This window comes from Thamnophis elegans, chromosome 8 (genome assembly GCF_009769535.1).
Source record: "Thamnophis elegans isolate rThaEle1 chromosome 8, rThaEle1.pri, whole genome shotgun sequence".
Lineage (NCBI taxonomy): Eukaryota > Metazoa > Chordata > Lepidosauria > Squamata > Colubridae > Thamnophis > Thamnophis elegans.
The window spans coordinates 14,927,446-14,940,557 of NC_045548.1; the positions used below are offsets into that span (position 1 = coordinate 14,927,446).

At 38.9% G+C, this 13,112-nt stretch overlaps 1 protein-coding gene across 2 annotated transcripts in view; it reads right to left on the minus strand.

The window, feature by feature from the left end:
- Window positions 1-13,112, minus strand: part of ATP9B (ATPase phospholipid transporting 9B (putative)) — a 147,832-nt gene that overhangs the window by 63,874 nt on the left and 70,846 nt on the right. For both annotated transcript variants that reach the window (XM_032222525.1, XM_032222524.1), the window contains exon 12: window positions 7,987-8,147. In XM_032222525.1, coding sequence (XP_032078416.1) covers window positions 7,987-8,147 — 161 coding nt within the window. The remainder of the gene's footprint in view (window positions 1-7,986; window positions 8,148-13,112) is intronic.

The following is a 13,112-nucleotide window of genomic DNA, read 5'->3' on the forward strand; positions in this document are numbered from 1 at the left end:
TCATCTTTCTTTCCGCAAACCTCAGCCAATTAAAGAAATTCTGAAACATTTGTTTTGTTTTTCATTAAGTAACAGAAACCGTATCGGGAATAATGATCCATGATACTCAAAACATAACAGGCACCTCCCAAACTGGGTTTCTTAGGTCCTATTATATCAGCAAAAACAACCTCCAGAGGTTCCTTTGTTTTAAAACCATTCAGTCTGTTTGCTGGAGTAACTTTGCTTTTCTCCTGATTGCAAACATTGCAGTTTAAATATTTACTGCATAGTTTTAATTTTACTCCTTCTGCCAACTTAACAGTTTGTTGCAGCATCTTGAAATTAATGTGCCCCATGCGTCTATGTAGTAAATGTATGCATTCGTCATGGGGTTTAACATTATGATAAGCTGTGTTAACCATCTGGCCATCCAGTATAACATACAAAACGTTATTTAAAGTAGCAGTAACCCTGTTATCCTCCTTTTCAATTAAACAGATATTTCCCCTAAAGGTTACCACATAGCCAATGTTAACCAGAGCCTAACTGATAGTAAGTTGAATTTCAGGTTAGGTACAAATAACATTGGCAACTGCTCATTTAGGAGTGAACAATATGCATTACCTTCACCAGATGCCTTCACCTTCCATCCATTCACCAAACATACATGTTCCTTGCTCGTGGTCATTTTTACAAACCTTTTTCTATCTCTAGCGATGCACTGTGATGCCCACTATCAACAACCCACAAATCATGGTTTACTGGGGCATTGCTAGACATAGTCAAAGTAGACATAGTTAAGGTGACATAAGCATTTTTCTTAGCTTTTCCGGTATTCTGTTGTTTTGTCTTTTTACAGAACCTAGCTATATGTCCCTTAGCCCCACAAGAAAAACATTTTCGAACAGTATAGGCAGTTGAATGTGACTCCTCATGTTGTGGTGGTTTCTCTCTCAGTTGTCCCTCTCCATCCTTCTTCTTGACTCTTCCAACAGTCGTGCAGTAATGTCAGTCAATGTTAGTTCATTTCGGGTTAGGACTTCAAGAGAAGATACGAAAACATCATAACTCTCATCCAGTGAGTATGATATAAACTTGATGTAGCTCAGAAAAAAATTAGTTCTTTTTCATGTAGCTCCTGAAAAGCCCCTTTCATAAAGATTAAATGAGCTAACATATCTCCACCTCTCAGAAGATGTGCCCTAAACAGTTTGCGTGTAAGATGTATGTGTGCACCTACAGTGTCACGTACATAAATCCTCTTCAAATTCTCCCAACATCTTGCAGCAGAATTTTCTCCACGAATGTATACTAATTGTTGGTCATTCAGTGTTAGACCAATTATACACAATGCCCGTTCATTGCATCGCTGAAAATCTGCTATCCGTTTGGCATCATCATCGTTATCTGGATTCCAAGCAGTTACATCCAGTGGATTCTGTACAGCATCCCATAAACCTTCCCTACGCAGGAGTAGACTGCACTTCATGGACCATGAAACATAGTTTGTTCCATCCAACCAGGTTATCATCAATAGGCTTGTTGATGGGTTGCTCGACATCTTCTCCGGGATAGTAACAATCACTAATGAAAACAGCTGTCTGTATGTGGCATTGCATATCAACACCAACTCTTCTTTAGCTACATCTGGTACACTCTGGGCCCATAACCAGTGTTAGGTAAGCTCCCCGTTGGGAGAGCGAGTGCATTCAGAGAAGCGCTGTGAGAGTTGTGTTGGAGAACACACAAACCAGCATACAGAGACACTGCAGTTTAAATAGGCTTTTACTTTCGTGGAAATAGAGGTATCAGAGTCCATCAAACAGTCCAAGTCATACATGGATAAGACAGTCAGTCATCAATGTTTTTCAGTTAAGGGATAATCCAAATAACATAGTCCATAATCATACAAACAGTCTGGTACTCAAAGTTTGCTAGCAGTTGCAAAACTTACAATAGCTCACGGCACTTTCTAACAGCCAGCTTCCAAAATACTCAGATCAGATCAGCCCAGCATCTAACAAACAGAGAGCTAACAGTCATTCTGGCTCCCACTTATGGCCAATTGAGGAAACAGCAACCAATCACATTTTACAGTATGATTTAAAGGAACAGGTATAGCATTGTTACATGTTTATATATTGCCAACCCAACCGTTAGATTCCTAACATGTACAGAGGATTATCAGTTCATTTGAAGGGAAAATTAGAGTCAGGAATTTTAATCAATGGAATGATAACTAAATGTGAATGTGGGAAGTCCTGCACTTAAAAAAGCGGAATTCAGAATATTCAATTATCAAAGATTAATCTTCATCACACAGCTACTGTATGTGATGGTGTATTATGGATGAAACGAAGGAGATTTTTGAGGGCAGTCTGAAAAAAGTTGTTAATGCTTACCAGCTCAGACAAGGTTACAAAAAGATTTCCAAAAAACTGTACTCCACAAATTATTTACAAATGGAGGTAACAAAGACTGCTATTATATATCTCAGGAAGGCTGACCAATCAAGATCACATCAAGAGCAAGGCATGTCATACTCTGAGAGGTCTCAAAGAAGCCCATAGTAACATCTAAGGAGCTAAAGGCCTGTTTTGCATTGGTGAATATCAGATCACAATCAGAAGAACACTGAACAACAAAGATGTGATACAGCAGAGTTGTAAGGAAAAAACCACTATTCCAGAAATAACACTGCTACCTGCCTACAGCTAACAGAAACCCATAAGGATAAATCAGAAGACTATTGGAAGATTTTTTTTTGTGAATGGATGAGACCAAAACAGACAAGACAGGCAAACACTGCATCCCAACATAAGAACTTTATTTCATCTATAAAACATGGTGGTGGCGTATTATGGTTTGAGGACTCTTTGTTGACTCTGGACCAGGACAGCTTATCATCATTGATGGAACTACAAGATCTCAATAGTACCAGCAAATTTTACAGGAAAATGTCAAGGTATCTGTCTATGAATTGAAGCTCAAAAGAAAGTGGTTCATACAGCAAGGTAACGATCCAAAATACACAAGCTGTATCATTAAAGAATGGTTAAAGCAGAAGAAAAGACTGTTGGCTTACCTGAACGGTCGTTCTCTGGGCACTGCGAGGAGAGTCCAAGCGTGGGTTAACACAGTCTATCTGCCCTAGGATTGACTGAGTTTTTCTCTTGGCCACGCCTCCCTTTGCCTCCATTATTTCAGTTTTAAAACAAAGATGCAACCGTGCAGGAAGCACGTTTCAAACTCACATCCGGTCAGTAGTCTCAATTTGCCAGGTAAGCCAACGGTCTTTCTCCAGTGCGCTGTTTGGAGAGTCCAAGTGTGGGACATACCCAAGCTATAATGTCCCAGGGTGGGCAGAGACCTGAGTCTCCAGAGCCTGGTTCTGGCCCTCTGCATCGGCAGGAGGAACCATTGTAATTCTCTGGCATGGAGGCGTCCTCAGGGAACCACCTTTAGACAGGAAATCATGATTCCGAGGAGTTGCGATAGTGTGACTGGAACAGACATGGATCTCCGACACTGCTATATTCTACGTCTGAGGTTCTACAGGCGGTCTGGAGTGAGGAATACCTGACAAGTGACCAAGTCTATGACCATGCCTAGGTGTTGGATGCGCGTGGTCAGCTCCAGATGGCTCTTCTCCAGGTTCACTGAGAAGCAGTGCTGTTGCAACGTACGTATGGTCAGTTGGACATCCTGCCTGGCTTGAATCCAGCTGCTGGAGTGTATGATGATGTCATCCAGATAGCATTCTAGGTGAATTGGACGGTTTCTGAGATGGGCCGCTACCACCGCTAGGATCTTTGTGAATGTCTTGGGTGCAGACGAGAGGCCAAAGGGAAGGGCCCTGTACTGGTAGTGCCTCCCATTGTAGAAGAACCTCAGGAACTGTCTGTGTGCTGAGTGGATCGGAACGTGCAGGTAGGCTTCCTTCAGATCTATTGACGTGAGTAGATCTCCCCGCCTTATGCACTCCAGGATTGGGTGGAGGGACTGCACTTTGAACTTTTTGTAGGCCAGATGCTGATTTAGGCGTTTTAGATCCAATATGGTCCTCCACCCCCAAGTTTTTCGGCACTAGGAAAAGTATGGAGTAGAATCCCCGCCTTTCCTGCCCCTGGGGTACGGGTTCTATGGCCCTGATCTGGAGAAGGTGGAGAATTTCTGCCTGCATGAGGTTCCTCTTCAGGTGGCTCTTTGGGGTCGGGCACCAAATGAACGTCCTTTGGGGAAAGGACAGGAATTCTAACACTAAGCTTCTCCTGATCGTGTTGAGGACCCAAGAACCTGTGGTGATCTTCTCCCATGCATCGGCGTATACTTGGAGTTGACCCCCTATGGGAGAATTCCTGTGATGGTCACTTGCCCCTGAGGAACTGGTGGGAAGAGCTCCCGCCCCGGTACGGCTTCCGAAAGGGCTGCTGCCTACCACGTGATCTGAAGGAGCCCCTTTCCTGACTCCTGTCCCCACCTTGGGAATAGGGTCTATGGTAAGTGGTTGGTTGGTATCCTGGACTGCTTTAGAAAGGAATCAGAATTTTTACATTCGTTTTTTTTCAAAGTGGCTGGAAGGACCTTCCGTTTGTCTTTCGTTTTGATGACAAACTTGTCCAGGGCGTCCCCAAAGAGCTGCCCCCCCCTTAAACGGGGCTGAAGCTAACTTCCACTTAGCCTTCATGTTGGCTTGCCAATGGCGAAGCCACAGCAGCCAATGCGAGGTAATGTTGGATGCCAACGCCCTAGAGGCAAATTTAGCAACATTCAACGAGGCATCCGCTGAGTACTCAACAGCTGTAATTATTTTGCTGATGTCATGCTTCCACCGGGATCCCCCAGTGGGAGGCTTAGCCCTCAACTGCCTCAGCCAGAGAAGGGACGCTCTGGTGAAGAAAGAAGCCGAGGTGGATGCCTTGATAGTCCAGGCGGTCGCCTGGTGTGTCTTGTGGTATGCTTTCTCAAATCTTTTATCCTCCGCCTTGAGACCCTCTAGGAGGTCGGCTGGCAGGTTTAAAGTAGATGTCAAGGAAACCACCGGGGCATCCACCTCGGGCAATTTCAACACGTCCTCCATCTTACCTTCAATGGAATAAAGGGATTTATCCCCTCCACTAGGATTGGTCAATGTACCAGTCTGGGCCCATTGACGTTGGACAACGTCCATAAACAGATCCGGGACTGGAATGACCTCCCGAGTAGAAGTCGTCTCCTTGAATAGACCTTCTTTGGGGTCCCTGGAAGAAGAGGACATAACTGCTGTACTTTTAGGCATAGAGCCCAATTTGGTAGCCGCCTTGGCCTTATGTAGTATAGACTTAAACAAGGTTGGCTTGAACAGGCCAGTGAAGGCCGGCTTGTCAGGGGGAACATCCTCGTCCTCTGACAATACAAAGCCTTCAGCCTCCTCTTCCTCCTCCCAAACCGACTCTTCCGTGGCCACTGAAGTGCCCGGAGAGGCCAGCGCCTGAACAGGACTATGGCTTGGGGCCCGCTTAGATTTGGATGAACCAGGTTTACTGGCCTCCCTGTGCTTCATGCCCTCGGATATGCCCTGGGAGATTGCAATGGAAATGATCTCCCTCATTTCTGCTGACAGGGCAGGGCCCTTGTCCTCTCTGGGGTGAGAACCAGGTCGAGTGGGCCTGCTCCTGCGACTCCCAGTGCTACTCCCTTCCTCCGCTGGAAGTAGGCTCTGGAAGGGCTCCAGTTCTTTCCTGAGGGACGAACTTGGGGATTCCGGATACCCCCAGGATGCATCTGGGGAGGATGCCCTGGGCCCCTCCCTCATGGGAGATGGGGACCTACTGCCCTGAGGGGATTGGGAGTCTCGTTCCCCTCCTGGGAAATAGGCGAGCCTGACTTCTGCCCTGCCGGAACAGGGGATGCCTGCTGCTGTGGGACCTTGGCCTCCACAGTTCCTTGCTTCCGGGAGCCCTCCCTGGCCTTGATAGTGGACCCAGAGGCTCCCGAGGAGGCCTTCCACATGGTGCCTTTTCCTCCTTTACTGCCCTTAGGGGGGACCTCAATTCTGCTGCGTTTGGCGGAGAGCCCTGCCTGCACCTCCGCTCCATCGTCTGCCATGCTTCCTTGGGCTGTGGAGATGTTCCGCAGCAGAAAGGCACAAGACACTTAGCCAGATGGCTGAAGCGCATCCACAGATCTGTAGGGGAGGGCCGCCCGAGGGTCGGAAACCTCTCTTCCAGCCGCCTCCAGAAGATCCGAGCACAGGGATTGGAAGACAGGCCTGGCTGGCGCCCTGGACAAGGCCTGATATTCCTGGCGGCGATCTGCAGCTGAGGGGCTCAGGCGATTCCACTTTCCGATCCGACGGCACGCACTAGACCTGCTCTGCACAAGGTTCAGGAAAAAATGGCGGCCGCTGTGTGCACAGCCCTAGGCAGAAAGCGTGCGAAATTCCAAAATGGCCGCTGCCTCTACCGGACTTACGGAGCACTGCTACAGCCGCCGGAGTGCCTGGCCACCCGCATGGTTCTCTTAACGCAGCGGTGGGGGACCTGCGCGGTCCGGGAAGCTTCCCGCCCATCCCCTTGCTCGCCAGCCACCACCGGACAAGCTACTCACTGCTTCCTGCCGTGCATGCGACCAGCGGGCGGAGAAATGGACCGGCGCCCTCTCAGCAGATGTAATTAATTCAGAAGGTTTGAAGATCTTGTAGAATAGTGGATAATAATAATTTTTAAGAGAAATTTGAGCTCAGGGAGTCCAGTTATCTGCTCTAGGACTGGAGCGCTCCCCAAAACAGTCCAAACGGGAAGACTGAGTTTTAAAACTGGAATAATGGAGGCAAAGGGAAGCGTGGCCAAGAGAAAAACTCACTCAATCCTAGGGCAGATAGACTGTGTTAACCCACGTTTGGACTCTCCAAGCAGCGCACTGGAGAAGTTAACTTTTTGGAATAGCTAAATCAAAGACCTATCCTTTATCCTATAAAAGTGTCGTGGAAGGTACTGCAGCAGTTCATGAAAGGAAGTCCAACAACATTTCAGTGTTAAAGCTGTTCTGTAAGATTGAGCTAAATTCTCTAAATTATATGCAGGATTGATCAAATATGTAGAAAGCCAATTTGGCATAGTGGTTAAAACACTAGGCTAGATACCAGGAGACTGAGTTCTAGTCCTGCTTTAGGCATGAAAGCTGACTGGGTGACCTTGGATTAGTGACTCTCTCTCAGCCCAATGCAACTCACAAATTTGGTGTTCTGGAGAAAATAGGAGTACATGAGAGATCAGGTGTGCTTGAGTTATTATAAAAATAATAAAGATGGGAAATAAATATTTGAAAAGTTATCAGAAATCTTTAGTTGCAGTTATTGCAGCTCAATGAAGGCACACTAATTAATGAAAGCAAAGGCTCACTTTTGCCACACACAAGTATGTAACTTTGGATCATTTTCCTCAATAAATAAATGGACAAATATAATGTTTTTGACACCCAATTATTTAACTGGGTGTTCTTTTTCTAGTTTTGGGACTATGTGGAAAACAGATCATATTTTTGGCCATATTATGCAGAAAACTGAACAGTCAAAAGGATTCAAAATTAAGCACCAGTGCCTAATAAAATATAACTATTTTTGAAAACCATAAGATTCTAATTATCGTATCACTTTATTCTTTTTTTAACCTTTTTTAGTGTACCTGGAAGTAAAGCACAGTCATTCTTAATTCAATAATGCATTAAGGTATCTAAACAAAATATATTTTTTTTAAATACACACCTTTCCAGAAATTATATTTTCTGGTACGTTTGTGATAAAAATCCATTCATGTAACTAAATATATTGTACAGTATAGATAAATTACTCCAGCAAAATAAATAAAAGATACAACAGCATGGAGCTTTATACAATGATCCTTTAACAGAGTACATAGTATATCTTCTATACCATCCTCTTGTTGAGATCAATTTTATTCACAGTAAGAACTGTAACTACATTAAAAAAAACTATATCTGTATTTCATTTCATTTTATACATACCTGATTGGGATTATATAAGAAAAAAGGAGAAGAAAGCGAAAAAGATTGCGGTACCATGGTCCCACAAATCCTTGCAAGGTTACCATAACCACAGAAAGTGCAACTAGAGCCAAGAACAGTGCTTTGGTCAGTTGATTCAGTTCAAGATCCAGCAAACCAACCTAAAAGGAAGCAATATATATTTAATAACTATTTTGCTAAATAACTAAAATGTAAGATTAATAACTAAATCATTTCAAAGTACATTTTGTGTCTATTTGACATATCAAAATATAAACAATTAGAAGACTGTACAAGAATATGTGTAGTCAAGATTGAAATATGGAGCCCTTGGTGCTCTCTCCTTGGCTGTTTTCTTGCAGACATTTCATTGCACGATCAGAGTAATTTCATCAGTGCTAGTGAGTATTGGGTTTGCTTCCTGTTAACATAGCTTATTAGAAGCTTATAATAGAAGAATACACTGATTTTGATGGGATAAGTCACAAACATTTTTCTATATAGTTATATATGAACATAAAAAATAAATATATTTATTGTAAAATATATATTTTATAATAAATATAATCAAATATTTGGATAATAACATAATTATTGTGGCTTCTTTGTGCCCTTATAAATTGGTTTGAAGCTTTTTCATTAATTAAAAATTATTGCTGTGGTTGGACAAGTCTATTTAACCAAGAATAATGACATGATTTTATCACTTTTAAGCCTTTATTACATATAACATGATTTTAAATTAAATTCCTAACTTTAAAAGTCCCTAAAATATAATTTTAAATACTGTATATAACGTTATACCAATATTTTATATATTAGTGCATAGGGGTACTGAGATCTTTATACTCACACGAGACTTTAAATAGATGCAGGGTTAAATATGAGAGAAATTTGAGTTATCGTTCATAAAAAACATGGAAACATATTTATAAGACCAATTAGAAATTATATGGTTATGCTTTTCACATTATAGCATGAGTTATGGGGTACTGTATCTACATTAAATTTCTAGAGAGATATTGCTTTGGGAAGTGGTTGTATTGATATGCAGGTGACCAACAGCTTTATTCTTCTTTTCAACTAATTTGGGTAAAGCAGTGGGTATGTTTAATTGTATTCCATTCCTGCCAGTGGACTGGATGAGAGTCAAGAAAATGAAGCGCAACCTTCATATGGATTGTAGTTTTCCTGTAATAAAAGTAACCTATGATTCCCTATGCAATTAGTTCAGATTGAATTTACTGTATTTTGCTTCTACTCATGGTTCCCAAGTCACATGAAGAATATATAAATCCAAAAATATAGGAGAATATTTCTAGTGATTGTTTTTATTTCTGGTTCCAGCTTTAAACCATTCAAAAATTACAACCCCGCCTCCCAAAAAAATTAACCAAACTCAACCCTAGCAGGTTGTATTACCTTTCTGTATCCACTTGGATTATCATAGAAATCATAATTAAAGTAAAAGTTAAATGATTTCAATAAACTATTCAGGTTTGGATTATACTAAATCAGCCTATGGCAAAATGTGTGTAATAGATTAGTTTCAAATGAAATTAATTAGATTCAGTTGAACTATCTTAGCTTGAAATGATATATTTGGTGTTGAAACAATATATTTTAAAAAAGGATTTACAAAAGTAAAAATTGTTGAAGGTATTTCTCCAATTACATTTCAATTACTTCTAGCTCAAAAATAATCAACTGAAACAGATTACACTAGTTGATGCTTTGAATATGCGGTTCTAAATGACACTTTTGCAGTAAGCTAGTCAAGATTATGATACCACACAGAAATATCAGAGAAAGTTTAATTTGTTAAAAAGAGTAAGAGGGCATAATATTCCAAAAGGACAAAAAATGTATAAGAATAACATTAAAGTACTTCTGGAAAGTTCAGAATTCATTCTTGTTTATGGGCAGTCTCTTCCCCAGAGAACTCGGCAGCTGAAGACCACAGTGGCTGATTTATCAACTACATTTTAAAAAGCCAGCACAACGAGAACAAATATCTTACAATATTCGCGGCTTCAACTACTACATAGTTTATGCTTGAATTATTGAGAAAAATAGGTTTCTGGATTAAAATGAAGAAAAATTAAGGCAGGGAAGTAGAGCATGTTTCAAAGCCCTGATCTCTTTGCGTTGACAAAGGCAGTCTAAGTTTCAGGCCTCGCTGAGGATCAGATGAAGTCATTATTCATTCAGTCAGGGAAAAAAGACTCAATTACCTCAACCTAAAGATGCTATCAATGAATGCAAAGTGCATATTTTACTCTATTCATCCAAATCCCATTAAAAAGTGAAAGGAATGATTTAATCTGGCCTTCTAGAGTTGGGCTTTTTTTTGTAATACAATAAAGAATCACTGTCTTGCAATATGCATAACCAGTACCTCACACTTTTCTCGCTGCATCATAGCTCTGAATGACTGTAAAAGCCAAGACAAAACCTGACAGAAAAGAATACAAAGTTTCCTTTGAGAAATGGCATTTATGGGCCCAAATGTTATGCATAGCCTCTGAGTACACATATGTAAATAACCAAAAGGATAAAAACTTCCTAATTGATGGAGATAGATTTGGATGCAAGTTTGGAACTCATTCAATAAGTTTATGTGCTCTTTAAAATTAATGTAAAAGGTTTTAGAGATACTTATCTGCTTAGCTAATACTAACACTTCTTGCATTCACATGTTTATGGTTTTATCATTTCTATTATGTACACATACACATACCCCCCCCCCCACACACACATATTTTCTGATACGCCAAAAAGCAACCATGTCACATTCCCTAACATTTGTAAAAAATTGTTATTTTTAAAAAATATTTCATACTAAAAAGGAATTAATTTGGTAATATAAACAAGCAAATAACTTCATCAAAATAAATTTAATTCAAATTTAATCCTGCGTTTTTTCCAATCTTCAATACCTGTAGAATATTTTTTTCATGTTTATTGTAATGTTTGTTGTTTTAAACAACTATGATAACAAAATTAAATTTGAAACTGGAAATTTTTAATCTCTTGGGGAAAATTAGAATAGTTTTGTAAAGGGGGTGTTGTAGGATAATGAACACAATAATTGCCTCTATAATCTAAAATGCTACTAATGGCAACAATCACATATCCATTTAGATCCTCTTTAATTTATGTACCAAGTTTTAAATAGCTAATCACTTTCAGTAAAAAAAAATGGCTTATACCAACAATAAGAGGTAAGAATGGTATTGCTTCGCTTAAACAAGGAAATATCTGTTCTCAATTATTCAATTATTTCAAATAATTGAATAATTAAGCAAGAGTTTTAATTTCTGAGTGATAAAGCTAGTATGATAGATAATTAGAAAACAATAGAAAATATTTTTTATTACATAAGTAATAAAGGGGAAATTATTAAAAGGCCATCTAATGTAAAACAAAACCATTTAAGAGCATAATCATATAGATTTCTATTGAGAACTAATTAAAGCTGACCTTCAACAGCCCTTCCTTTAAATATATTTATTAGACCCTATTTTCAAATTGTTCTGCAAAAGTGAAGCATTCCACAAAGATATTTTTAACTGTTATTTATAGACATCTTAAGTCAATTAAAATTTTAATGTTATTAAAATGAAATTAATATGTTTAGAATATAAGATGAAAACACTTAAACAATCTAAAAAAGGGTATCAGAAAAACTGAAGAATGCCAATGTTATATCTTTTTTATAAAAGAACCACCTATCTGGATGCTTTTAAAATTAACAGTCAACACTCTCTAACCTATGGTTAATATCTAAGGTATTTGATATACCAAGCACTATTTTATAATTTTTTAAATTTTTTATTGTCAAATGTTCTTTTAAATTTGATTTTCAGTGATTCTTTCAATATTTTAACGAGTCTACTTTTTATTTAGATAAATTGTTACTAAACCTAAGCAATTTTAAATATTTGCATATATACAGAACATCTTGTATATCATATGGATATAATATAGTATCAACAAGAATATAGACATCTGCAAAATCTGAATTACAAACACACACACACACACACATTATAGTAATAAAATATCATGCTTATTTCAATCTCAGCATCTTCTAATATTTAATGAATATATCCTGCAATTGAGGCACAGAAGCAAAATATTTTATTGAATATGCCAGCTATCATACAAAATAAAAATCACTACTAAACTAATACTAAAATATAAAAAGTACATTAAAATTATAATTATCATTCAAATTAGACAGATTTTTGATCAACTTTACTGTTTTATTTATCAGTTCGTACTTGCTTGATTCATTTATGCATATTTCACCTGTAGGCCAAATATCATTTTGGCTTTTGATTAATAAATATAAAGTAAAAGAGAAAACCCAAGAATTTGTCATTATCTATATTTTGCCCAAGGCATCTCAATTATTTAATTGCAAAGGAAAGCAATGGCTGAACATGGGAATGCTTCCCAGACAACTAAAATCTGTTCCAAACCTTCTGTACTGGATTACAGTTATTAGAACAAATAAAAAAAATCTTGCTATATTTTAAGAAGACATAAATCCAAAATAACTTGACAGCAGGATATTCAGTCTGGGTACTTACTGGAATAGATGTTTATTTTTTAAATAAGTTGGCTACAAAATGATACGTCAGCAGATCTATTTCTATGTATTCATCAACGTCTAAACCTTAAACATTTTGTGTTTAAGGGCAATGTTGCATTTATCTAAGTTCAAATCTTTGGGGAAACTAAGAACAGCAGCCTTTGGGGAAATATATATATATATATAAGTTCCACTAAAATGGCACTTTTAATTTAAGTGAGTCAGAAAAATGTACTGAAAGAATATCTGTCTGTCTGTCCAAGAATTACGTGAAGCAAACCCATATAATGATGCTAAACAGCTGGTTAAACAAATAAAGGGATGAATCTTAAAAAGTACAACTAGACTTAAAAATGCTTCACAAAAAATATTAACTGAATTTCAACATCCTAGTTTATAACTCATCCTGTCAACTATTTCATTGTTTTGCAGAAAAATGTCAAATAATATATTAAAAGTATTTGTTTGATCCTTGGACACAATCTCATTCATAGCCTAATTCAGACAGCAGAGGGTGCTCAAGATT